General features: G+C 41.7%; 1 protein-coding gene across 2 annotated transcripts; it reads right to left on the reverse strand.

Moving 5' to 3' along the window:
* Positions 1-1,849: 1,849 nt before the first annotated feature.
* LOC118424678 (calcium-activated chloride channel regulator 1-like) lies at positions 1,850-25,842 on the reverse strand. Of its 2 annotated transcripts, XM_035833336.1 has the most exons (20): positions 25,571-25,842; positions 22,441-22,599; positions 20,754-20,936; positions 19,386-20,096; positions 18,378-18,564; positions 17,166-17,347; positions 16,262-16,359; positions 15,375-15,669; positions 14,738-14,933; positions 14,203-14,309; positions 13,541-13,668; positions 10,837-10,965; positions 9,637-9,817; positions 8,840-8,998; positions 8,301-8,443; positions 7,542-7,658; positions 5,242-5,364; positions 4,658-4,843; positions 4,128-4,194; positions 1,850-3,161 (listed from the first exon to the last, which is right to left on the reverse strand). In XM_035833336.1, the coding sequence occupies exons 1-19, from the start codon at positions 25,629-25,631 to the stop codon at positions 4,156-4,158; spliced, it is 3,384 nt and encodes a 1,127-aa protein (XP_035689229.1). In that variant the 5' UTR covers positions 25,632-25,842; the 3' UTR covers positions 1,850-3,161; positions 4,128-4,155. The 2 variants fall into 2 exon arrangements, with proteins under 2 accessions (XP_035689229.1, XP_035689228.1); XM_035833335.1 differs by lacking the exon at positions 4,128-4,194.
* Positions 25,843-25,863: the final 21 nt, after the last annotated feature.

Genomic DNA, 25,863 nt, shown 5'->3' on the forward strand with positions numbered 1-25,863 from the left:
ATAAAAGAAGCCTTCTCAATAGTCTAAAATGCAAGAGCTTCCGGGGGGGCTTCGCCCACCTGGGTCCCCCCCACAGTGGCCCTGCCCCTGGACCCCGCCAGGGACATTCGGCGGCCCCCGGACCCCTGTCCGACGCTTTGAAAAAATCCTGGCGAGAAGTCTGTACGGCCTGAGTCTTCAAGTTAACGTATTGTGTGGTCCCGCTTATGAATATTAATTAGCCTTCGCTTTCCTCTTCGCTGATTGGCTGAACCATAAATTGAATTAACTCTTCCTGCCGGCTAGACGCAGGTGCAGATGTCGGCTCTGTGGGGTGAACGTCCGAAAGGTCATGGCATGGAGAACGAAAGAAAACCAATTTCCCCTAAAAAAAGTGTTGTAATTAAGCCTTTTACAGTACTTTATGCCAAAAATTTTACTTGGATCATTTTACCAACTATCTTATGCCTATCTATACCAAATGTTACTCATACCAGGGTACAGGGGTGCAAAATATACCGTTATAAGACCGTCAACAACAGTTGCACGGAGCTAACAGCGCAGCGAAAATACCATCGCTAGCGTTTCAACTTCGGATAACAAGTTATAAGTACTGTTGAACTCAGTAACGTTAAAGTTTGTTTTTAGTTGCCTTTGACGGTTTGACCTGAAATAGTGTTACGCTAAACTCCTGAAGAGAAGTTAAGTGACTGCTGCGATTATCATAGATATGCCCCTAAGAACTGATACAATATAAAGCCTTCTGAATAGTCTAAAATGCGAGAGCCTTAGGCGGGCTTCGCTCCCCCTGGCGGGAACACTGCTATATACGGGATCATGAGGCCCCGCTTATGAATATTAATTAGCCTTTGGCCTCCTTTTTGCTGATTGGCTAGGTCTTTGATTCAATTAACTCTCCGGCTGACGCGCACAGGTGTGGCTCTGTGCGGGGTCACGGAAGGTCACGTCAGGAGGCCAAAAGAAAACAAATTTCCCCTCAGAAAAGTGCCAAAATTAATCATTTTAAAGTTGTTTATGTCAAAAATTTTACTTGAATCTTGTTACCAAGTATCTAATGCCTATCTATACCAACTTTCAGGTCATTTAATTGTAATACCAGGGTATAGGAGCCAAAAGTGCCCTTTTTGGTAAAAAATTGGCCAAAAATCGCAAAAATAAGCATTTTGTTGCACTGTACACCAAAAGTGTTATTGAATTTATATGAAGGGATTATCAAGGCACATCTGTGTCAAATTTCAGCTCATTCGGTTGCAATACCAAGGTACAGGAGCCAAAAGTGTCCTTTTTTTGGTCAAAAATTGGACAAAAAATCGCAAAAATAAGCATTTTGTTGTACTGTACACCAAAAGTGTTATTGAATTTATATGGGGGCATTATCAAGGCACATCTCTGTCAAATTTCAGCTCATTTGGTTGTAATACCAGGGTACAGGGGCCAAAAGTGTCCTTTTTTGGTCAAAAATTGGTCAAAAAATCGTAAAAATAAGCATTTTGTTGTACTGTACACCAAAAGTGTTATCGAATTTATATGGGGGCATTATCAAGGCACATCTCTGTCAAATTTCAGCTCATTTGGTTGTAATACCAGGGTACAGGGGCCAAAATATACAGTTTTGGTCTAAAATTGACCAAAAAATCTCAATAAAATCATTTTAGAGGCAGATATGAAAAAAACTGAGAAAAAAACATCAAGGTATTGGCCCATTCTACCCCTGTGCCAAATTTCAGGTCATTCGGTCCAGGAACGGCGGAGATGAATCACTTTGAAGATTTGACAGGAGAAAGAAAGAAGAAACATTACGAATACAATATATTTCACCATACTATGTATGGCTGAAATATAATTATTAGATGGATGAAAGCTCATTGTGTTTGTATAATCCATAGTTTTAAAAATTGAGCTTTGCTCCAACGCAAAAAAAATCAATCGATCTCGGCAATCTTCATCAGATGTCTGACTCATTGCACTGACATAGAAGAAACGTTACTGTCATTGAAATTAGTGTCACAATACATCCATATCGACTTTCCCGGACATACAGTTACACTCGACAAAGCGCGCATTTTGTGAGGATTATAAAGGAGGTAATTCATATCAGGGCCCATAAACCCTCGCTGAACTGTGACGGTGGCAGATTCCATCTTCCCACCACTTTTGATTCACTCCTGACGTCATTATGCTTCCGGTTTCAGTAAAACAGATATCTGATGAAGATCGGTGATACCAACTAAAAACTCGTTTTCTATGTGTTGAAACAAAGCTCATTGACAAATGTTACAACTTGACCTAAAGCTTATTTACAGTTCAGCCCCAGTGCCATGGCATAACGTCAAAGATACAGACAATGATACAAAAGGGTTATTAACGCTACAGGCAAGTTAAGTAATGTGAAAAAAATTCAACAAACGTTTAAGTACACACATCTTATGGTACATTTCTTATGCTATGTCTATAGTTTGCTACTTTGAGGAACAGTCTCTTACAAGAATAGGACATTGAAAACATTTGTCTCTTCTCTCATTTGATGATTGTGTCTTGTATGGGTTTCGGGTATCATTACTATTATGCAAAGTAATAATACACACAAGCTTTTTCATACCAAGTTCCAATAAAATAGCCAAATTTGGGTGGTCTTTGTAACGCTAGTTTACCTTTATCTGCAGGGTAGCCTACATTCGTGGTTTTGACAATCGTGGACATTAGGAACTTCAAGTCGACGGATGGTGGTTTCAAACTGCAGTAGTTTGAAATAATTGCCATTTTAAAACACAGTCTATCAACTTGATATCTTCTAGCAACCCGTTTTAAAAGCCAAGGATATGGGATACCACATAGACAAAGATAATTATATAAACTAGTGTCATTCCAAAACGCTTCAGAACAACGCTCGATCTGTAATCTCCAAGCAGGTCCTACGATGGCATCAGATAGCAAACTGACCAAAGAGTGTAGTCAGCCAAGAGGTGTACATTTGTCAAGTAGACCCCAGTAGCCCAAAACACTCCTGGACAGGCTTCACTCTTCCGCAGCTTATGATACTATCTTATGCTACCGTAGGATCTGCTTGGAGATTACTCGAGCTGAACATTTGAGTCAGGTGACGCCTATATTCACTCCTCAGTCATTGGTCGGGACTTCACTTCCTCCACCATTCCTTCAGCCTGTGGTCCGGAGAATAAGAGAAAACAAAATGAATGAAGGGGTCGATCAAAAGAAGTATACCTTGCATGGGATAGGATGTTGAATCATAAAAGTAAACCGCATGTCTAGGACGGTTTCAGATTTTGTTTTCTTCTTTTTGATTTTGCAAATTCCTTAACCCATAGGTATTCATAATGGCCTCTTAGTAAGCGTTTGCTAAATGAAAGTTTCAATATTGATTTGCAATATTCAAGAGTAACTTATTTTCATAGCAAATCCAACCATGTTTTGTAAATGCTCAAGAAAGTGACAGCAATGTCGACCAACATTATGTTGTGTCCTTTTTAGCAAAATAACAAGTTAACAATAATTTCTGAATAGTACAAGGAAAATATTCAAATCAATTAAACAAACAACATGATTTAAACATATAGGTGATGCTAATTATCAAAGGCTTTCAAAAAGTGAGAAAAGCAGGAAATTTAAGGAGAGGGATTGTATGGGACAGAGATATTTAAGGACTTGTGCTATTTTGTGACTAAGTAACGGTCAGCGTGAGATTTTATTTATATTAGGGATGTCTTGTCTCTCTCTATGCGTAGTGTTCCTTTAGCGTGTCTGAAAGAAAATGATTTGGGCAGACCAGGCCAAATCTAATCCAAAAGACAAGGATTATGGTGTTATGAAATTAAAATCAGTATGTTTATCTGCTGTGCTCTCAAATTGACCAAATGTAAAATTGTTGAAAATTCTGGAATTTGATGCTTTCTAGCCATTCGAAATTGTTGTTTAACGGCCATTTCAAAATATGACAATCAATAGCTGTAGTATCAGACTACAATTTAGTACAAATGTAAGTTCTGTCCTGTTGGAAAGATTCGGTGCTGGTCTGCCACTTGCGTTAACGTTTAAATTAAACAGCATTTTATTTTTATTTTCATGCATTAATTGGCGAATCTACAATAGAAGTTCTACATAGTACACACCACACAAAAATCTGATTGGACCGCTGGGTCACGTGGGCCTGAGGATGTCATCACAAGTCTGCTTCACCTGCGGAAAGTTTTGTCTTTCAAGGTCACAGCAAGGTCAAAGTAAGAAACCATCACACAGTTTAGTAACTTAGAGAAAAGATGAACTGGATTAATTTAAAGATCAGTTGAGGTAGCAGAAATGATTAAAAAGGAATCATAACGTACTTATCGAAGTTTTTTAATATGATTATGAATGGACATAAAAAATTCTGGCTAATTAACAAACGATGATTCTCCGATCAAAAGAGAAGAAAGTTAACATTACTTTCATGTTGGGATGATGCTTGGATGAAGTTTTTTCTGAAGTGATCTTTGTTTTTACCATTTTACCTTAAGACCTTAACAAACACATACAACACATTTGACCTGTTTGCGTCTATATTTCGCTAACTGGTCCATGTGTATGTACATATCAGCAGTGGTTTTAAGGTAAAAAGGTAATCCAAGACCTTAAAGAGGATCCTATCACTCAGGTAACGTACCCAAACATAGAATGTGGCCGCTCCAGCGCTGACGTCACGGACTTGTGCCAGGTCGAACTCGGACAGCAGTTTGGCGGCGCGCTCGGCCTTGTCGCGGGGAATCATATCCGGGTCACATTCCGCCACCATCCGCTTGATGCCCTGCTTTCCGGTCTTACCCATGAGTGCCTGGACCGCCTGCCAGTTCTGTTTTAGAAAAGACGTGATATTCACAAATCATGTAAGACAAGATCTGTCACAAAAAATACGGAAGACCATACAACAATTGAATCTCACGTAAAACGCAATTTTACAATTCTTCTGACCAGAAAAACTACAGCTTAAGACCCAAGAATTGTATTAAAATAATGTTAGTTATGAACAAAGTCAATAAACTGCCATTATTATTAGAAAAAAGAGAAAGGGAGATGCAACCACCCAGGCAAATTCGACCCTATCTTTGACTGCCATATTTTGAATAAAACATTAGCCGTTTTGATGATGCATTAATGATAGAGTTTAAATTCCCAGGTTTTCAAGTGGTTGTGTACAAGGACTCCAGAAATATTATGCAAACTAGGCATACAAAACACAAAGACACAAACCTGTGTCTCTTTCTCCGGTGTGCCCAGCATCAGGTAAGTAGAGATCATGACAGTGTGGACCTGGGGAGGGGGGTGGCCGTAGTTCCTGATCTCAGCAACCGTGCTCTGCTTCATCTCCAACACCTAACAACACAAAAAAGGTAAAGATTCCTTAAGTCTGAAAAACTTTCAGACTGAAATACTTTCAGACTGGTGTGCAAGAAGTATGCAAAAATTTCTTTAATCTTAACGTAATTAGATCATAGCTGATAAGACTTAACTGAACTTAAAGTTGCACATTACACGTACACATAGTCTAAATCAGACTGAAACTCTATTTTGATATGCCTGGGAATTTACTTTTTGTTTCATGTAAATTACACACATTTAATAGTTGTCTAAAACGTCAATGCACCTGGATGTTATGTATTGCAGAAGGCAACAAATTGGAGGGGGGGGCATTACTTCAAGACAGCTGTTCTTTTTTCCTTTCAAGAACTAACAGAGAACTACGTACATGAATTACTTACTTCACTCCCGCCTTGTAAATCGACGGGGTTTGACAACATTGATAACACGCTATTGCGGCCGATCATATAGCAAATCCAGTGTGTCATATTTTCAACTGCTCTATCAAACAACACACATTCCCCACACAGTGGAAAAGAGCCAAAATACTACCTCTTGTAAAAAACAAGGCACTTCCATTAAATGGACCCAACAGTCGTCCAATCAGCCTGTTACCGGCTCTGAGCAAATTACTGGAAAAGATATGCAACAATCAGATACAAACCTACCTTGTCTCTAACGCCATCATGTCCGACTACCAGCATGCCTATAAGCGACAACACTCCACCGCGAGTGCATTGGTAGAAATGACGGACAAATGGCTTGAGGAAATTGACAAGGGAAACCTGGTAGGCGCTGTCCTTTTGGACTTTAGCGCCGCTTTTGATGTTGTAAATCATGAAATATTGCTAGCCAAACTGAAAAGTTATGGCTTTGTGGATTCTGCCCTACACTGGATGCGAAGTTATTTGACAAACAGGATGCAGGCCGTTTCTGTAAATGGTGGTATCTCGACTTACAAAGAGATTAATAGTGGAGTACCACAGGGTAGTTGTTTAGGCCCACTGCTGTTCTGCGTATATACTAACGACTTACCTACAGTGGTAAAACACTGCGACGTAGTAATGTACGCAGACGACACAACCCCATCTGCAGCAGGCCCCAGCATAGCGGAGGTACAAACCACTCTTCAAGCTGAACTCACTCATATTAATGACTGGGTTCAAGCTAACAGACTGGTGCTCAATGTTGACAAGACCAAATCTATAGTTATTGGAAGCCGGCACAAACTAAAAGATAAGCCAGCCTTACAGCTTTCGATGCGCAACAAAATGATAGAACAGGTTGAGCATGCTAAGCTACTAGGAATGTTGATGGATCAGCAGTTATCCTGGGCTCAACATCTGGACAAAGTAACATCTAAAATGGCACGCGCACTAGCAGCACTGGCTAAATCTCAGGACTTTTTCACTAGAGACACGTTAAAAACTGTTGCTCAAACAGTTGTTCTGAGTCACATGGATTATTGTGCATGTCTTCTGTCTGCAGGTTCCCAATCTAATTTAAATAAACTACAGACCCTGCAAAATAAGGCTGCCAGGCTAGTACTTAATGCAAAGTACACTTCCAACACTGATGACCTACATAGAAAGCTGAACTGGCCAAAGGTAAACGAACGACTCTACACCAGAACCCTCACTATGTTCCACAAACTCCTAACAGCTAAGAAACCAGAAGCTACCTACAAAAGACTACACACAATCAAAAAAACTCACCGACACAACACACGCCTAGCACAAGGGGGGGGGGGGGGGGGGATTCAGACTGGCCAAACCCAAAACTTGCGCAGCAACCAGAACTTTCCTGTATAGATGTATTAAATCCTACAACTCATTCCCACAATACATGAAAGCATCTACACCATCCATGTTCAAACAACACATCAAAGACAGACTAAAAACACAGACACAACACAAACCTCTACAGAAATGGTGGTAAAGACATTCATTGACATCTATGTATATAAAATTATGTATAGAATTTTGATACTGACCTCTGACCTCTCAGCTACTTGAGACTTATTTAGGTTAGATTTAAGCGTTGTTAGGTGTAAATAAGTAATGTGTTAATGTTGTATCATGTAATGTGTTTTTGTAACGACTCCAGGAAGATTAGAGATGCAATTTCAATTGTAATCACTAATGGAGATCTGTTGAATAAACAAATAAACAAATAAACATCAACCGCGTTACCTCATGACGCAGCTTCTCCAGGTGTTTGAGTGTCTTGAGAACCTTCTCTCCTTCTTCCGCCTGCGCCTGGAGTTCTTCCAGCGCCTTCTGCTTCCGGTCGGCTACTTCCTGTTTCACCTGTGGGTAATATATTGCCGTTAATATATAGCCATGTTTCTTGGATATATATTCAAGTCATATTAGTAACTAGCGTATGCTGTACTCCAGCTGGTTGTATAAACGAGAATTACACAATTTTACCGTATGTAGCTTCATTGTACGAGGAATGCTTTGCACCAAGTCATTTTTTACCGTACTCTTTTTGGTCATAGTCAGCAATGCGACCCTTTCATTTGGGGTGTAGGTCTGGTTAGTTCAAAGTACCATCAACGAACTAGGGTAAAAATATCATTACCCTATCACTTTCATGTGCTGCTATCGACTGAACAATAACTTCATACTACATAAGAATGATTAGAATGTTCTATCATTCATCAGAATGTATCAAGCTATTAGTTATTTGCGCTTATTTCCCATACTTTTGTTCTTGAATGTATTCTGGAGGTGTCGGCCTTGTAAAGGATATACTTATCCTGTTGCCCACACCTCTGATATTTTATTCTGAGAATCTTGATCAGCAAATAAAGTTATAAGATAGCGAACCTCTATCACCAAAAGTTCAGCACCAAGGACAGCAGACTCTGTTATACTAAAAACCTCATTTTTGTACGGGCCAAAGTGTTGCATCTTAGAATACGGCGCAATTTTGTGTCTTTCTACCTTTTCCTTCTCCACCTTGTTGGTGATGTCAGAGGGTAAGGTGATGCGGCCTGATGACGTCATGTTCTCGCAGGCTGCCCTGGCGATCTCCACGGCAGGCTCCACCTCCTTAATCCTCCTGCCTCCTACTGCCACCTTCAGGCCTGGAACAGGGGGAGAGAACATGCGTTAGAATAAAGGAGACATTGGTCATGAAATGTCTATTTTTCAACTATTTTTTGGTACCTAAGTGGTGTCATGGTTGCGTAATGGTTAGCGTGTTTGGTCCAGAACCCAGAGGTTTGAATCACCCGACATGCTACTAATGTTGTGCCCCTGGTAAAAGGTAATTTACATGACTCTCGACCCATTTGTACAAATAGATACCTTAGTACCTGACTATGGTTTGGGAGGTAGAAGGAGAAGGATAGGCATCGCCTTACAGCCTTGCCCTGAACAATTTAAAACAATTTTAAACAGATAAACATGTCGAACGATACTAGAAAAGTATCATGAAGTCATTTTTGTTTTTATGTCTATAAAGATACTTATTAGCATACCATCAGTGATGTTCCAGATTTCGCGAAGTTTGGCGATTTCTGGCGAGATGTTGGCGTCGTCGTACATCCCGCTAGCCTTGTACTGCTCCTCGGCCACGCCCACCTCCTTCCGGTCACCTGACCTCAGCGCGCGGCGCAGGTCCTTCAGCAGCTGGTCCTCTGTGAGAAAAAAAATATAAAATAAACATGCCAAAAAGCAGTTACTCAAGCAACTGGCTATAATTTTTTGGAAATGTCAGACGTTTCAGATAGCATCCATTATCTTTTGTCAGTGACACTGAAAAGATTGGAGAGAGACTGGTCTTTTATAACTATGAATGCAAAAGAGCAGAAGACAGTTTTGGATATCCAATAGAAAACAAGGTATAGAGGCGTTAAAGAGGCTCGTGTCTCACGTTCGCTAGTGATTGAGTGACTATAGATAAACCCCTTAAAGAATTCAACCAAACCGTTAGTATTGTTGTAATTGGTGCTTAACAATTATGGATAAAACACAAGTAAAGGCAAAAGCAAAGAGCACATCTTTTCTATACAAACAATTGACAAGTACTATATTTGTGGAAAATACGTTCAGTACCAAGGCCAGTAGATCCATTATCGACTTTGAAATTCGTCTTCCCAAAACCTACTGACCTACTAAGCTTCATTACAACCATCCGGAGGTTAGAGAGATATGCTGACCATACATATTCGGAAACGTAAGTGAAACAAAACAAGCAAACACACGTAATACAACGACTGAAACAATACCTCAATTTTTCATTGAAGTAATAATGTTACTATGGTATGAGGCTTACCCATCTGTATCCTTTTGGCCTTCTCCATCTCCTGTCTCTTCCGCTCAGCCTCCTTCCGTTTCCGCTCCTCCTCCTGCCTCCTCTGCTCCTCCAGGACAGCGGGGTCAACAACCTCCGGCTCCTCCACGGTCGGCATGGCAACTGGTGCCATGGCAACGGGCGGGGGAGTGGGCGTGGGGGTCTGTAGGAAGTATTGTCGTTGTATTTAGAATAGCTCACTTTTTCGAACTTATCTAATTTTGAAACAGCTTTCGACCTAGCATCAAACATGCCGAAGAAGACTGCTTGGGACCTATGAAATCTACGCTATGTGAACAGATGCTCACTATAGACAAGATTCTTAATGCTGGTGTCAATGGAAAAATATACTTGTATCTAAAGGTGCTATCTCACTGCACTTAAGGTACCGGGGTTCGAAGGATTACCCAACGAATTTCAGAGACAAAGAACGAATTTTCTTACGATTTGTGTATTTTGTTGTCTTCTAAGTTATATTTTTACGCATTACACAATATCTAAACTATAAAATATCGTCGGAAATAACACAGAAGTGCCTCAGTGAACGAACCCCGCAGTGCCGCACCGGTGCCCCAAGTGTAGTGAGATGCCACCTTAAGGGACCATCTTTAGAAGGTCTCATTGGCCAAAGTGGTCTTTACGTAGAGGCAGTCACTATTACATACAGTGTTGATTGAACATACATGCACCATACAAGTGCTGGGCGTCTATGTATCCCTTCAGTAAGTGCATTTTCAAAACAAATTACGTTTGCAACGTACATGTACAAAAAGAAAGCAGAAGCTGAGTACAAAAACAGTAAATTGACGTTGTGTGTAATAACATCATTTTGTAGTAGAATGTAGTTTGTACAAGAAAGAGAGAGCTGAACTCTACAGACTAATAGAATCCATGTTCCCCCACTTCAAACAACTAAGTAATATAGACAAATTTATATTCCTTATGAATCTAGACAAGCCTTTACTTATAAAGCATATCTGTTCTTACATTTTCAATATCACAAAGAAACGAGAACAAGCCGAATGTACGCAGTAGAATACGATCCTTGAGTAGTGTAGATTCATTGTATCATTATATCATGTTGTATCATTTGTTGTGACCTGTACTAAACCCAGTGGGTATGAATGTACAATAAAGGTCTTCATTCATTCATTCATTCAATAAAACTATTTTGTGACTGACCCTCTTGTGGACCACCTCCTCTACCGGTGGTCCAGCCTCCTCCTCTACTTGCTCCTCCGCTATCCCATGTTTCTCCGCAGTGCCGTTGGAGATCCCCATCTCTTCCTCGTCTTCTACGCTAAAGCTGTCCTGTAGGGTCAGAGGTCACGTCAAATTTTGAATAGAGTCTTTACTGTAGAACTAGTCGTGTCCTTGTAAAGTTGGAACCACAGATATCTGTCTGTAAACTTACCAGGACGACATAGGGAGCCCCAAAGGCAACGAGTTGTACGTTACTTCTGCCACCAAAAATACACAGGCCCAAAACATGTATAATGGAATACTAAGACCAAGGCAATTAAAAACAAAAACAAAAATTTTGCTGCAACACCAACACCAAGGTCACACAACAGGGCCCCAAACGACCTTGACCTCCGTCTTCCCGAGCCCTCCCCACATACCAAATATCATAACAATCAATTCAGAGGCCAGGGTTCTAAAGTTATGGTAGGCCACAAATAGTCGGAAACACAAACATACAGACACACACACACACAAACACACACAAACACACACACACACACACACACACACACACAAACCATTTGTTGTGGCGTGAAAGAGAAGTTATGATTGTCTCTCTGGCGTATTTCAGTTGCACTAGCCATACAAACTGTAAGTAGTATTTCGGAGCATTTCCCTACGTAACTGCAAATAAATTGCAACAACGCTTTGGGGCTTCGTATGGAAATTGTAACCACAAATACTAAACATGCTAATTTTCCTGTTCAACACTTCAAGTCCCATCCACCACAACAACAACAACAACAATAACAACTAGCAACGAGGATAGATCAAATATACGCCATAAGACGGAAATCGTGACCGTACCTTCACGGAATAGAAGCCTGAGCTTCGAGACAGTAATGGCTTTTCGTATTATACATATATAAGTGAGCAACGGCGTGCCTTATACATGTGTAGTAATGCGCTGTGTCATATGAATAATTCATGAATGAATTTTAGATTACGTTGTGGGGAGAAAGGTGAAGATATCAATAATTAATGAAGCGGACCTTCAAAGCTGCAAGTGTTTTAGCTAAGGACATTTTGCTATTCACATGTGTGTTGTCTTTTAATATATTAGTTCGTGGTAAAACAAAAGTTGATCTGTACTTTTCTACTTTTATCCTTTTTATCAACTTTGCTGCCAACATTACTTTTTACTACTATTTCTATTTCAGACGCAATAAAGTTTGAAACAATACATTTCACAAAATGCCACAGGACAAGACCAAGGAAGACCACCAGGGTTCCCAAATCGGCATTGACCTTTGTTTAGTCAAAATCTACCCATATACCAAATATCATAAAAATCAATCGATAGGTTATTTTACTATGCTGGCCACAAACATCCGGAAAACACACATACATGCCTTTACCCACAGTTGACGCATACACACAATTGCACACACGCACACGCACGTACACACCGCACACGCACAGACACACGCACACAAAGACACGCACGTACACACATACACGTACACACATACATAAACACTCCTCCATGTTCACAAAGATGAAGACTGCCAAAGCTGGGTTAGTCTTCACGACAAATCGCCCTTGCACTTGTACCATGACAGTGACCCTGTATGTAGTAACCCACATGGGAACTTCTCTACCTGTCACAGGAAATAGGGCGATCCGTCATTGCTGACAGCATCAAGCAGACGGCGTTTAATTTTTCAGCAAGTTCACATAAGGATTTCAATTCCCATATCTACCTCAAAATCTCAAATAAGGCAGTGAAAGCAAAACACAAAATGACCTGTAAGTTTGTAGGAGTGTTTGTAAAACAAGGACTCTATAGTTTGCAGTAATAATAGAGTAAAATTGAAAGATGTATATCCTCACGCCAATCTGGGGACTTGCGTGACTGTGCTTGTCTATCCCTAAATTTTATACTCCAATTAAAGATAAAATAAATTACTATGCTACTAAGGCCTACGTCAGTGTTTCTAAACCGGAGCCCGGCCGGGCAGTTTTTGGGAACGAAATATACGATATAAAATGCACAAAACTATTAAAGACGTAAAATAGTTGTGGGTATTTGTGTATGTTTTACGTATACATTTTTATTTTTCGTTTCCAGAAACAGCCCAGGCCCATGTTTGGAAATGTGACTCTAACCTACCCTGCACAGAGTGTCTATAGTATAATTTGCGGACACAAAACCGTTAGCATTTGAAATGGATTATCCTCTAATTTATCAAGAGTTATCAAAAAAACATCAACGTTCCGCTGTAGTAGCATAGAAATCTGCTAGGGGGCCTACAATCATACTTTGTGACTTCGACGCCTACCCATATACCAAATACTGTAAATGCATTTAAGTTCGCGGGGATTTAATTTCGCGGTAGCGGGAAAAGGGACTTTTCGCGGTGGATTTAATTTCGCGGTAACACCATAGACTGCAGTCTAATACCACAATAGAAAAATATTCGCGGTAGTTTTAAGTTCGCGGTGAAGTGGTCAATTGCAATTCCAATAAATCAAATCAAATCAATTAAATCAAATCCGCGAACATTAATACACCGCGAACATTTCTGCATTTACAGTATATAGTTATAAAATAATCTAAGCATCTTGAGGTATGCTGTCAAAAATCAAAATCACTACCGAGAACATAACCGTTTTGGTGAAGGTAAGTGGAGATCCTTACGTCTATGGGGATCTGTGTGGGGGACGGCGCTGTAGATTGAGCACGCTTCCCCTTCTTCTTCAGAACCACCAGTACCAGGATGATCAACAGCGCCACCACGGCTGCAGTACCGACACCAGCTCCCATAGCTGTGGAAAACAGAGCACACCTAACTGTCACATGAGGTCTAATTTGACTTCAAACTAGACAAAATAACCCGAAAATAGTTTCATCAGTTTGGTAGATACTGGTGGCAAAGCGCCACCTACGTCGGCTACAAATAGCGGTGAGAAGCAGCAGTCCAGTTGATGATGAAGTTGTCCGATATGCGAGCGCGATTAGCATCGAAACGTAAGCAGGTGAAAATTTCTTTGTTGTGGAAAAGAAAGCTCCAATATCCTATACAAAACATTTATTTGATGCAAAACCCGTAAAATACAGTATAGTTTGCTCTGGGTGATTTGAACAACTCGCAATCACCGTGGATTTTCGTATCCATTTTTAGCGACGCCTTAAGGGCGGAGCCGTTTTGCACATCTAAGAACAATGACTTCTCATTCTTTATAAGGGATGCCCTAGTTTAACCTCTTGCCATTTCAGTGGGATTTTTCTGTGCTTATTTTCTTGTTTGTTTTTCGTTGGTTTGGTTGTTGACTTTGGTCTCAGATATGACAGGTTCTTACCGATGACAGCCACAGGTTCTGGTTCCGGTTCCGATGATGTTTCCGGTTCCTCTTCCTCCAGCGGCCCGTCGTACCCGGACACTTGGAACGAGCCCACGGCAACCACCCTGGTAACAAGATCACAGATATTAGATATTTACAATGGGCTAAATTTTTGACTATCAAACTAACTATATCATGTCTTAATGTTGCTAAACGCAGGGGCAACAATACTGTAAATTATGGAGATAAGCTTGCAGATATACAAGAAACCCTACTTCTTTGTAACTATAGCCCTATCACATTAAAAGCAAAGGCTGCCAATATGTTTTTAATAGTATTTTTGCTGTTGAAATTCTATGAATAAAAATCTGAAAGGAATGACACTGCCAAGATGCAAGGGTGGGAAAATTTTGTTAATGTTTTTAACGGCCTGCTATGAGTCTGTGCCCGAATTAAAGAAAGAAAAATTAAAAAAGAAAGAGAAAGAGAAAAAAAAGAGAAAGAAAGAAGTGAAAAGACCATTGAAAGATAACAAATATTGAAATTATGATACCTGTCAAAATCTGAAACGGATTGACTGTCCGATACGCTGATGTCACTTCCGCCGGAAACGCCGGCCACGCATGACGTGTCCACCTGCGTCATGGCGCGACTTCCCAGCACCTTAACCATGACGTTGTACCGCCCGTTACCTAGGAAACGCTCGAACTCGGCTGAGTAGATCCCGTCATTTTCGACCGCATCCACACCTAAAAGATGTCAATTATTCATAAATGACACATTCCTTTTTCGCTGTAAAAAAAAATTGAAAAAAACATTATGAATATTTTTATTTGGTTGTTAAATCACACTAAATAAAATGACGCTTTTTAAACTTTTCGGTAACCCTTTTTGTCATCTCCCTTAGGACAATTTTGATTGGTTCACTTTGTACTGCAGCTATAGGTGTCGCTGCGTTTGCGAACGCATCAGTAATACAGCGACACCAATAGCTGCAGTACAAAGTGAACCAGTCAGAATTACATGTACTCTAAGATGGGCAACATTCGGACATGGATACGTCAGAAATAAAGCTTCTGAAAAGAGTCTCTTCATTCAAATTAGCATCTTCTTGAGGGTGTTGAGAACAGAGACGACTGGCTAAACTGTAATGATAAAAAGGGCGGTTTAATAAACAAAATGGATTTGACCTTGACCGTCGTCCTTGAGCATGACCTCTGCGTCCTTGCCGTGCGGTCTGGTGACGACAGCGGTGACGTCAGCACCGATGACGCATGCGTAGTCCTTCTCCACAAGAGCGTACAAAACCACGCTATTACCCGAGGCCAGGTCGGCTGAGGTTAGGGAGAAAGCTCCATGCACACTGATGGTAGGGACGGACAGGTCGCTGCGGCCGGAAGTGACGGAGACTTTGGTTCCCCAGCCGCAAGGCGGATCCGGATATGAGCTCATATCAGGTTCGACGTCGAAGCAGAAGTGAGTTTCCTGAAAAATTTTGCAAAATTAGTTTTCTAAATCTCAAGTCCAATTTCCAATTATCAATTTCTGCATGTAAAAATATTTTTCAATTTTCGCAAAAATTCTTTTGCATCATATGCATATGATTGACATTGATATGAAAAAAGTAATTTACTTCAGGAAAACCTCATTGATAGATACTTGTACCAAAACATTGGAAGGTGACAACTAAGACAGTTACTGAATAAATGTGTGTTATTGAACAAATCATTTGGTAAATTACAGCCTCATAACTTTCCTCCCATCACTCAAAAGTTTAAGAAAGTAAAAGTGAAAGTAATCTCGATCTAAATTTTAGTTTAGCTCACTAAAGAGCTAAAATCTTCCAATAGTCGTCTTCCAACGAAGAAACAGACAGACAGTATGTACAGGTTCACTGTACTGGAGAAATGCCCTTAGCAGAACTAATAATAGATCTTCATTTCCAGCAGCGTACAAGCCGGATGAGTGACAACAACTGAGATTCAAACTCAAAATTTCTCGGTTCCCGAGGTATGTTTACTATTTCTACTGGACGACCTGATGACACTGACCAAATATGTAAAGTTCCACTACTAACCGTGACATGGCCTGGCATCGTGATCCGGACGGTCTTGACGTCACCGAGTGACGTCACTAACCCCTCCTCCATTCTCCAACCCACGCTGGCTTCAGAGTCTACACGTTTATGAAGGTTAGATAAGCAATGTAAGAAATGCTGAAATAGAAATCAATCTCTACAACCGGATAAAAAAAATTAAAATTACTTCCTGACGTTTCGAATGACATCCATCACTCTTCTCGAGCATCATTGGCTAGAATGAACTGGCAGAACAATTCAACACAGAGTCTCATTGTCTACAGTTCAACATAAAAAAATTACAGGAAAGCTATTAGCTCTGCAAAACACAACATATCCTTAAAATCAAAAACAGTTAACGTTCTATGCGGTGATAGAAACCTTTACAGTTCAGAGTTTTGTCTTAGGTATGTTATCATGAATGCAACAATTTGAAGAATTTGTCTCGTGGGCAAGGAATACTCTATTTGAAAATCTAAGGACGAAAAAGTTTTGAAACCACACTTCCTATATTTCGATCTCATCCTCTCCGATGGATTAACTTTTGTATAAGGGAATGAAGGATGTCCCTCTAACAAACAACTTTCATTTTCTTCAACCTCTGTACTTTTCGTAAACGTTTTGGGGAGAAAAGTTTTTTTCACGTAAAAATGAATTTGGGAGTTTTCACGAGGAATAAAACAGCTATAGATCGACACGAAAATGTAAGTATCAAATGCTATTTCGCCGAATGTGAACTCAAGCCTCGACCCTCGAAATCTTTTCGCCACCTTTTTTCGCCTCGACGGAAGTGGAAGAAATAGATGGGCGCCGTTTCCAATAAATTGTAATCTGCGAGGATTTTCGAAGAGCGAGGGAAGAACCAGATTTTAAAGAGCGAGAGAAAAACCAGACGTTTTCTCACCAGAGTACAGAAAGACGGCGTCCTCAGGTTGCATGTGGCAGGAGAAGATGAACTCCAGCAGGGTGTCGTTCCCAGTGCCCGGATCGACGTACACGCACTCGTGCCCAGGCTGGTCCGGGCTGACGAACGGAAGAAAAGCCGTCTTGAGAGGAACTCTGGTCGTGTCTTCGGCTTCGATGGTTCTGGAAGGGACACAGACAGGTCAATAGGCAGAACAAAAGCGTTGTGGCTGAATTTACAAAGTTCTGAACCTCTATTTTCGTGCTAATGTAAGTTTTGGAACCGATGGTGTCATCTTTTCAATGTCCATTCAATACTACCTCCTTCAACACCACGGCAAATCGAATAGATGAAGTCATTTTTAAAAGGTCAAGTGAGGTCATGTTTGTAATTATTTGCACCTAGTCCTAGCAGACTGCACTACCTTGTTGAACTGTGATTGGTTAAGCCACCTAGGGCTCCTTGCACCTGGTCAGTGCACTATGCACTTAGCCTATAAAAGCGAGGACATGCTGTACTATGCCCATTGAGCCCTTAACAATGAGGAAGCCACACGACGAAACATCTTTGTTGTGTGTCGGCTCGAATAAAGTTCCTAAACGGGGAACATGCGGCTCCAGCGTCTTTTCTGAAGATGTGGCGTAAGTGTGAATGGTTGGCTTGAGGTTGTCTTTCTCCACATACTCTACATCATTCATCATCATCATCATCATCGCGGGCTGCTTGCCCGGACCAAGTCCACCCTCTCCTTCCAGACGTCTCTGTCCTCCGTAGCGTTCTTTAAGGTGGGGTCACACATACGTATATATTCAAGTCCGTTTGAGGTGCGTATGACGCTCTTAGTCTCTACCAGGCTCCACGGGTCGCGGGAAAAATAGTACAAATTGGACAAATATAGATACATAACATGCCAGATGAGCTGACCGAGAAGTATGGTTAGCAACCCAGCTAACTCGTCTGACATGTTACCTGTTTACGTTTGTCCAATTTCTATTATTTCTACAACGACCTGTGGAGCCTGGTGGAGGCAAATATTCCCATGCGCGCCTCATACGTACTTAAATATATACGCAGGTGTGACCCCACGATCCTCGACCGCAACCCCACATCACGAGCAAGCTGGTCTACATCATTAGTTAACATCATCATAATACTAGTATCTGCATCTCCAGTCGTGGAAACGTCGAGGCTAACACGTACACGTGCTCTTACCTGAGAATGCCGGGAAAGTTGGTGCTCCAGCGCGTGTGGTAGAAGCTCTTGCCGCCTGTGTCACGTGACAGCTGCTCCAGCATGGGATCTCCATCCGCGCCGATAGCGACGGTGTGCACGGTGTGACCCGCCACACGGAGCGCAGGGAGCACGTCCGCTATGTGCGGTAACTCGTCTTCCTGGCCGTCTGGGGGGAAGGAGATAAGGAACTATTAAGGTAGGGTGTTTTGCCCAGAAACCAGAGGTCCTGGGTTCAAATCCTGCCATGCTACCGATGTTGTAACCTTCCAAAAGGCACATGCACTTTACATGACTCTTCACACTCCACCCAGGGGTAAATGGGCACCTCACTTCAGTTAGGGATATAAAAGGCGGCAGAAGATGGAGATGGGATCCGCCTAGACAAAGTGGATAACAACTCACTGCAGGTACGGCCTCATATAAATGCTCTGGGACTACATTTTTCTTACATGTACTTATCTAAGCAAATATCATGAAGTTATTTAGTGTGTTAACGAATTCTTTATACCCCCCTCACATTAGGCGAAAATCGATCGGACGACGAGTCTTCGTGCTCTAAATTACAAGGAGACATGACCCTGACGGGAAGGGGGGAACTCTGCCATTTCTTCGTCGGCAGCAGGGTCATGCCTCCTCGTAATTTAGAGCTCGCAGACTCGTCGTCCGATCGATTTTCGCCTAATGTGAGGGGGGTAATAGAAGACCGACTAAACTTACCAAAATTTTACATCAAATATGTCCATAATCACATGCTTTGTGACAGACTAACCGACAAAACACGATGAACGAAGGGTTCTTTCAATGTGAAACTTTATTTTGCATTCACTCACTCGCGCACGGCCCGTAACAACAGTGGTCATTGCATTCTAATTCAGCAATTAATAATATAATGACAAGTGGGCATATACAGCTTCAAAAGCGGGGTACTAAACATTTAGATAAAACCTTCCAATATCGTTACTTGCGTTGAAAAGGAATATTATATACCTGAAATGAGAATGATCCTCCCCAGATCGTTACCCAGCAGTCCTAGCGCCTCCTGCAGACCGCTCCCGATGCTTGTTTTCCCGCCAGTAGTCATGGGCAACGCGCCGACCAGGGCATCACGGGTAGTCTCGTTCCCAATAACCGTCATCGGAGCGTTGATCGTCGCCTCGCTGTTAAACGTTACGATCCCAAGGGAAGAACCAATGGGAAGGTTGTACACGTGACTCGTCAGAGATTGGCGAAGGTTGAAGAGAAGCTTTTTGCCCATGCTTCCAGAAGTATCCAGTACCAAAACCTCCTTTCTAAGCTCCGTTTGGTAGAGAAACTCGAAAGTCGGGTCTGGGATGTTCATGTTTTGAGGTGGATTTTGTCCGTTGGTGAAGTCTTCCGTTGCTAAGATGGTGTCCCAAGCCGCCTGGCCAGAACAAGCGCTATCACCGGCGGTGACGGGTACTGCATGAGTCGGCTCCGGTTCCGGATACACTTCCGTTTCCGCTTCCGTTATACCGGTGGCGTTGGCGGAACCTGCTGTAGTGCCGGAGTTCGGCAGTGGCGTCGGGGTGTCCGACCCCTGGCCCGTCTCGGTGGTAGGCGCGCTTCCGTCCCAGGAGCCGAGCGCCCAGTCCCCGTCCACTCCCCACCGGTACCGTCCCCATTCCTGTACAATGTTGTCACCAGTCATCATGTTGGTGGCCAGGTACATGAAGTCGCCTGTGTAAAAAGAAGAAGTTGTGTGTGACAGCGTGATCATTTCATGACTCGGGTCATATTATGTAAAATTTAAGTCGGCATGCTTATTTCCGTAATGCGTAGACAGCCTATTTCTATTCCCCGTGATTCGTAGATATTCGCGATATGTCTTATTCACGTCATTCATAGTGAAGCTACCAAATTTTGCCTTCCTTGATCTTCTGAATTAAGTTTAAATCGTTGTCCCCATTCCCCCATATATCAAGTTGTCCCTCTGGTCATGTCAAAAACTTTTAGGCTAGCCAAAAGAACGGGCACAGATAGCTGGAATGCAGTTAGAACACACTACGAATGGCAAGGAATTGCCAGGAATGGTAAAGAATTTTCATTCCGACGGCATTCCGGCTCATTCGTGCTCTCCTGTGAAGGGGCTTAATCTATAGGAAGTATAATAACTATTTAAGTCTTATAATTATTTGTCCTGATTTCGGTCACTGTAACCATTGCTGAGAGTTAACCGGCAGTCGAACAATTCTGTGAAACAAGCTAATAAATATCAATTCTATCTAAATATCAATTAATCAATAAATGAGTGCGACAACAACCCAGAATCAATTGGCCAAAATAGTAGCTTTGTTTAGAAGCTGTGATTAGCTCTTTGACAAGCATTTTCCTCACCTGTCCTCCCGCAGGTGTTGAGTGCCCGTGCCGTAGCGCGAGTGAAGGACGCCAGGCCGTCCACTGCCGGGCCCACCCTGATCTCCGCCCGCCCGAATCTCTCCCCATGGGAGAACTGGTACGAGCCGTAGTAGTCCCACGTCCGCGGGACCAGGATCTTAACCGTGCCGAAATACGCCCGACCTAAAAAAGAAGACGTATGTAAGGTTAACGCTACTTCGAATCTGCGAAATAATCTGTCGTTTTTTAATGGTATTCAAGGACATTATGTCGATGGGAGGTGCCATACGGAAAGTAGTTCGCTCCGTCGTTCATTATATACAGTCGCTTCTAGCTCTGACTTTCAGTATACACTATATGTATATCGCTTTTATGTGACTGACTGACTGACTGACTGACTGGCGTCGCGTGTGACGTCGTGTGTGGCGTAACTGGTAGAACGTTCGTCTCGGAATCTAGAGGTCCCAAGTTCGATCCCCGCCGTGCCCCCGACGTTGTGCCCCTGGGAAAGGCACTTTACACGACCTTCGTCACTTCACCCAGGTGTAAAAATGGGTACATGGCTTCGGTCGGGGAGGTATAAGAAATGACTAAAGACTTTCTGTCTGTACTGTGTATGTGGCACTGTTGATTTAAGTCACTAACTTGTGTGCAGTGCCACATTGTCCTCCTGTGTCCAAAAGCAAATAGACAAAAAACTAGAGTGACATGAACTTAATTTCGTGGGTGACGGCTTCAGAGGACCCCATTAAGTTATTCCTTATTGTTTATTTGCACATAACAAGATACTAGACAAAGCATGCGCGCAGTAGCTCAAGGATGATATATTAGAGCTCATATCTACACTTTGACAAAGATTTACCAACACCGTGGAATAAACCGTTAACATTCGTCGTATGCCGTCGTACGATTTTGATGCAAGTCGTAGAAATTTCCAGCATGTTGTCACCGTACTATCTACAACTGAGGCTCGTAGACAACAATTTCTATACAAATCAGCAGAATTTCGTACGATGATCGTGCGACGAATGTGAAAGGGGTTTAAAGAACGTGCTAGACTTATTCTAAGATACGCGGGAATAGAACACTATAGTCACCTAAGACTCTAGAACATGCTGAGAAGGTGACAAATCTGATTAACTTTGATACCCCAGATTGTGGTAAAATGTGCGGTAAAATTCCCAGGTAACTTGAAAGTGATCCCTTCCTTCTACATTACAAAGAGTTTTTGTCCTTACCTTCACCAGTAAACTTTGAATTCAAGATTTCCAACTTCCTTAATATGCTTTTTGCTCAAAAGTTTATTATGCAAATCCATGGTATATCATTTTTTGTCCTTTTTTTCTGTTACCGTTTTTTTTGCTCTTGTGTGTCTGTCGAAATGTCAGCGAAAAACAAAAACTGTCTTTTACTCCAAATTTCCCGGACTCACGGACGAACAGAAAGCTGCTATCCTTTAAAAATCACATAAACCGGAAAATTATACAAAAAATGTCGCTTAGATTCTAAACTAAAACCAACCCCAAATTTTCCAGATACAATAATATATTACATGCGCATACATTATTGACAAACACTGTTCTGTTTACATGTATATTTCTATGTTTCTACTACTTTCCCAAGTACGCGTACTTGCATATAAAAGTATTCAAGTCAAACCCAGTGCTACAGTTATTTGCTAACGTACCTCCAGTCGCGGCGAACAGCTGGTATGACGCCTCCGTGAACTTGACCCTGAGCGAGGTCAGCAGAGCCCCGTCCTCCGGCACGGACTCGGCGATGGCGACCACCACGTCCTGGTAGGCGTTATTCTGTAGGCGTGCTGCACCGCTGACACGGAAACAACCTGGGGGAAGAAATTGTTTTTCTTTTTATCTTAAAACAATTTCCAGGGTTGGACAAATTTTCAAAAATTGTTCTATCGGGCAAGAACATGAAAAATTTACTTACACGAAATTCAAATGTGATTCTATATACATTTTTCAAGGGAATTCTTATCATTGCTTCTATTTTTCTCTGCTGACCATTGCTTGATGTCATGACTGTAAAAAGTAACAAGTAGATAAAAAAAAATCTCACTCAAAGGAAACATCTTACTTGCCCGATTGGGCTAGTGGGGTAGGACAAGTACTTTCACTAGCTCTGGACAATAGGGCTAGGGGACTTGTCCAACCCTGAAGCACCTTATGACTGTTGAGATTTTTTTTTCTGGCACCAGTGCGCCATTTTTGCGTAGCAAGTCGGCAACGCCAAAGGTGACCATCAAGTCTTGGTAAGCATTTTTCAGTACGTGTACTACATCGCTTGTAACGGAAACAACATTGCAGAAGAAAAAAAGACAGAGAAACTTGCCACATGGTAGGAACAACATTATACTCTAAGCGCAAGGGAGTACTTAGGGCGCGGTCACATAGGTCGTACGATTTTGATGCCATAGGATTTTCAAGCAGACTGTGACATAACCGACCACCGAGAAGGATCCAAAACAGCCTTTTGAGTACCAAGACAGTTGAACTTGGCAAGACACGCAAAAGGCTGTCCTCCAATTGCAAAAAGCGATTGCACGACCTATGTGACTGCGCTCTTAGGGGGAAATTGTAAGAAACGAATGCAGATATTCGTCAAACTAAGCAGCTTTCTTGTTTGTTTGTTTGTTTCTTTCTTTGTTTCTTTGTTTGCAGTGAAAATACGACAGACCACCACCAGTGATAAAAATATTAGAAGAAAAGAAATTAAAGGCGCCAGTGGGTATGTGGTGATAAAATAATTACCACTGACGGGGCGAGCGGGTATCTCAATGGCCGTGTCTGTTGGAGATAAATTGTTGCGGCAACTTTAGGAATTTTTAGCCACGTTTTCTTTTCGGTCACACTGACGTTCAACGCAAAATTTGCTCGTAGAATACGTGACTACAAACAAAATGGCCTCGCCCGGCTCCCGGAATGTACAACCTCAATTTGGGCCCACAATTAAATACAAGATAACTTTCTTGTATCTAATGTAAATCGCATTGTTGAGTCTGAATTTTTTTTTAAAGCAGGTAAAGATTTTTCAAAAGAGATTTACAGTGATCGTGCCCGTAGGCAACTATTTTGCGTCTTGGTCCTGCCCGTTGGCGATATTTGCAAGTTGCCGTTTGTTTTATTTCTGAAAAAAAAAGGCAAGTCGGGCATCCAATTCCAATTGGCGACGTGTAGTCGCGGCCAAGTAAAATACCCCGGTTAAAACAGGTCTGGTGTACAATGTATTCGTCTGGTAAATTTTGTTTGATTTAGACTAATTCTAGCCTATAACGCCCGTCTGATTTGTTGATATTTTCCGACCAGGCCAAGGCCTGTTGTGAGACTGTTGTCAGCGCCCCTGATTCTGGGTCAAAATCTTGAAGGGTCAAAACTTGATTATTGTAGCTCTCCAAGGTTAAGGTTGTTATTAAGCTCCTGTCACACAAAGTGAAGCTTTCTTCACCGGACCAGTCTTCGATTTCTACATTTTCAGCAGTAAGACGCCGTTAATTGTTCTCTCAATTTTCGAAATCCCCTCTTTCCACTAGACAGGGATCGCGCTGCGCTCTCACTGTGACCTAAGTAGAATATGTGTAACCTTTGTTTTCATACTGGGATAATGTGAAAGTGTGACTATGAAGACAACAAAACACGCAAAGTGTAAAAAGATTTGTTTTATCTCTATACAATTTGTTGAGCGATCTGTCAAATTTTAGGCCGCATAGAGAGCGCGGCGAGAGCGACGGCCTAGTGGAAAAGGGGTATAAGCCCGGTGTTCGTAGGTCCCGTATGTTTTAAATTGTCATTTGGTTGTCATTTGGTCAATATGATATTTGCAATTGAAAACTTCGCTCGAGTCTGAAGATTTCTAAATCTGCTTTTTTTCACCGAAGCTCGTCGGCTATGTAGCAGAGACCAAAGGCTGCGTGTATCCCATTTTGAAACCGGGCTCGACCCTGATGTGTGCGGGAACGAAAAATGAAACTGTTTACCCAGCAATATGCACAAATTATGCTCATGACTATTCTTTCACGTTCTGTGGTTTTGTTGCCTTTCTAATGATAGTTTTTCGTTTCCGAAAACTACCCGGCCGGTTTGGTATTTAGGATCTAACCCTTAGTTCGTCCAGCCAGTCTGCGACTTTTAAACTGACGTTTTCGGTAACACTGCGGCCGGTGTTCTGTCAATAACTGGGCATTTTTTAGGAATGATCAATGTTTGCAGGTCATCAAACACTGGCCCAAGACGACGGGATAGATTTCAAGCTGAAAAAATACGCTCAAATCTTTGGTAATTTTAGAATTCCGCTCGCTTTTTGCGTTCAGATGATTCAGACAATTGTAAATAGTGTCATGACTGAAACAAGGACCAATGGTCCACTACCCACTGTATTTTTCATAAGGACCTAACGTTACCCGTTCACTGATAAATATACATATTTTTTCATATATATACTGTATTTGATATCTGTTTTTCTTGGTACAACCAGTAAAAGATTAATGCAGCTTTTCGGTAAGCTTCACAGATGGAGTTACTTTTTCATTTCCGCTAGCACGGGTTACGAATGGGCATTCTCATACGAGTTTGTTGGAGTAAGATATTCTACAGTTACCATGCAAAGAAAAAAATACTATTCATCAAATCATCCGTTCCATCCGAAACATAAATCTAAGAAAATGTGACAATTCCCTTTCATTTGCACGAGGTTGTCTGTTTATATGCCATCAAAAGCAGGGAAAAACACTAAACGTCAAGAAAATATATATCATGAATCCATCCACGCTATGTATTGAATCATACTCTCAACATACTTACATAGAAAGAGACAGCAAACAAATAATCCAAGGAGCGAAGATTTCTTGGCTGCAGTCGGCATCTTGGAAGGTTTCTTCTGTCCTAAGAAGCCCCAAAAACCAGCCGGCTGTGGCGACAACTCGACCCGTCTGTTCCCTCCTGCGACAGCACCGGCTAAATGTCGTGAGAACCAATTTCTAAAGTCCACTAACGGAATTACATCGCTACAAACTCCAACACAGGTCCGGCCTTTGTCATATCAATTATGACGACCGTAGAAGAGTATCGGTTTTCATCAACGTTACTGTAACGAT

This window comes from Branchiostoma floridae, chromosome 10 (genome assembly GCF_000003815.2).
Source record: "Branchiostoma floridae strain S238N-H82 chromosome 10, Bfl_VNyyK, whole genome shotgun sequence".
Lineage (NCBI taxonomy): Eukaryota > Metazoa > Chordata > Leptocardii > Amphioxiformes > Branchiostomatidae > Branchiostoma > Branchiostoma floridae.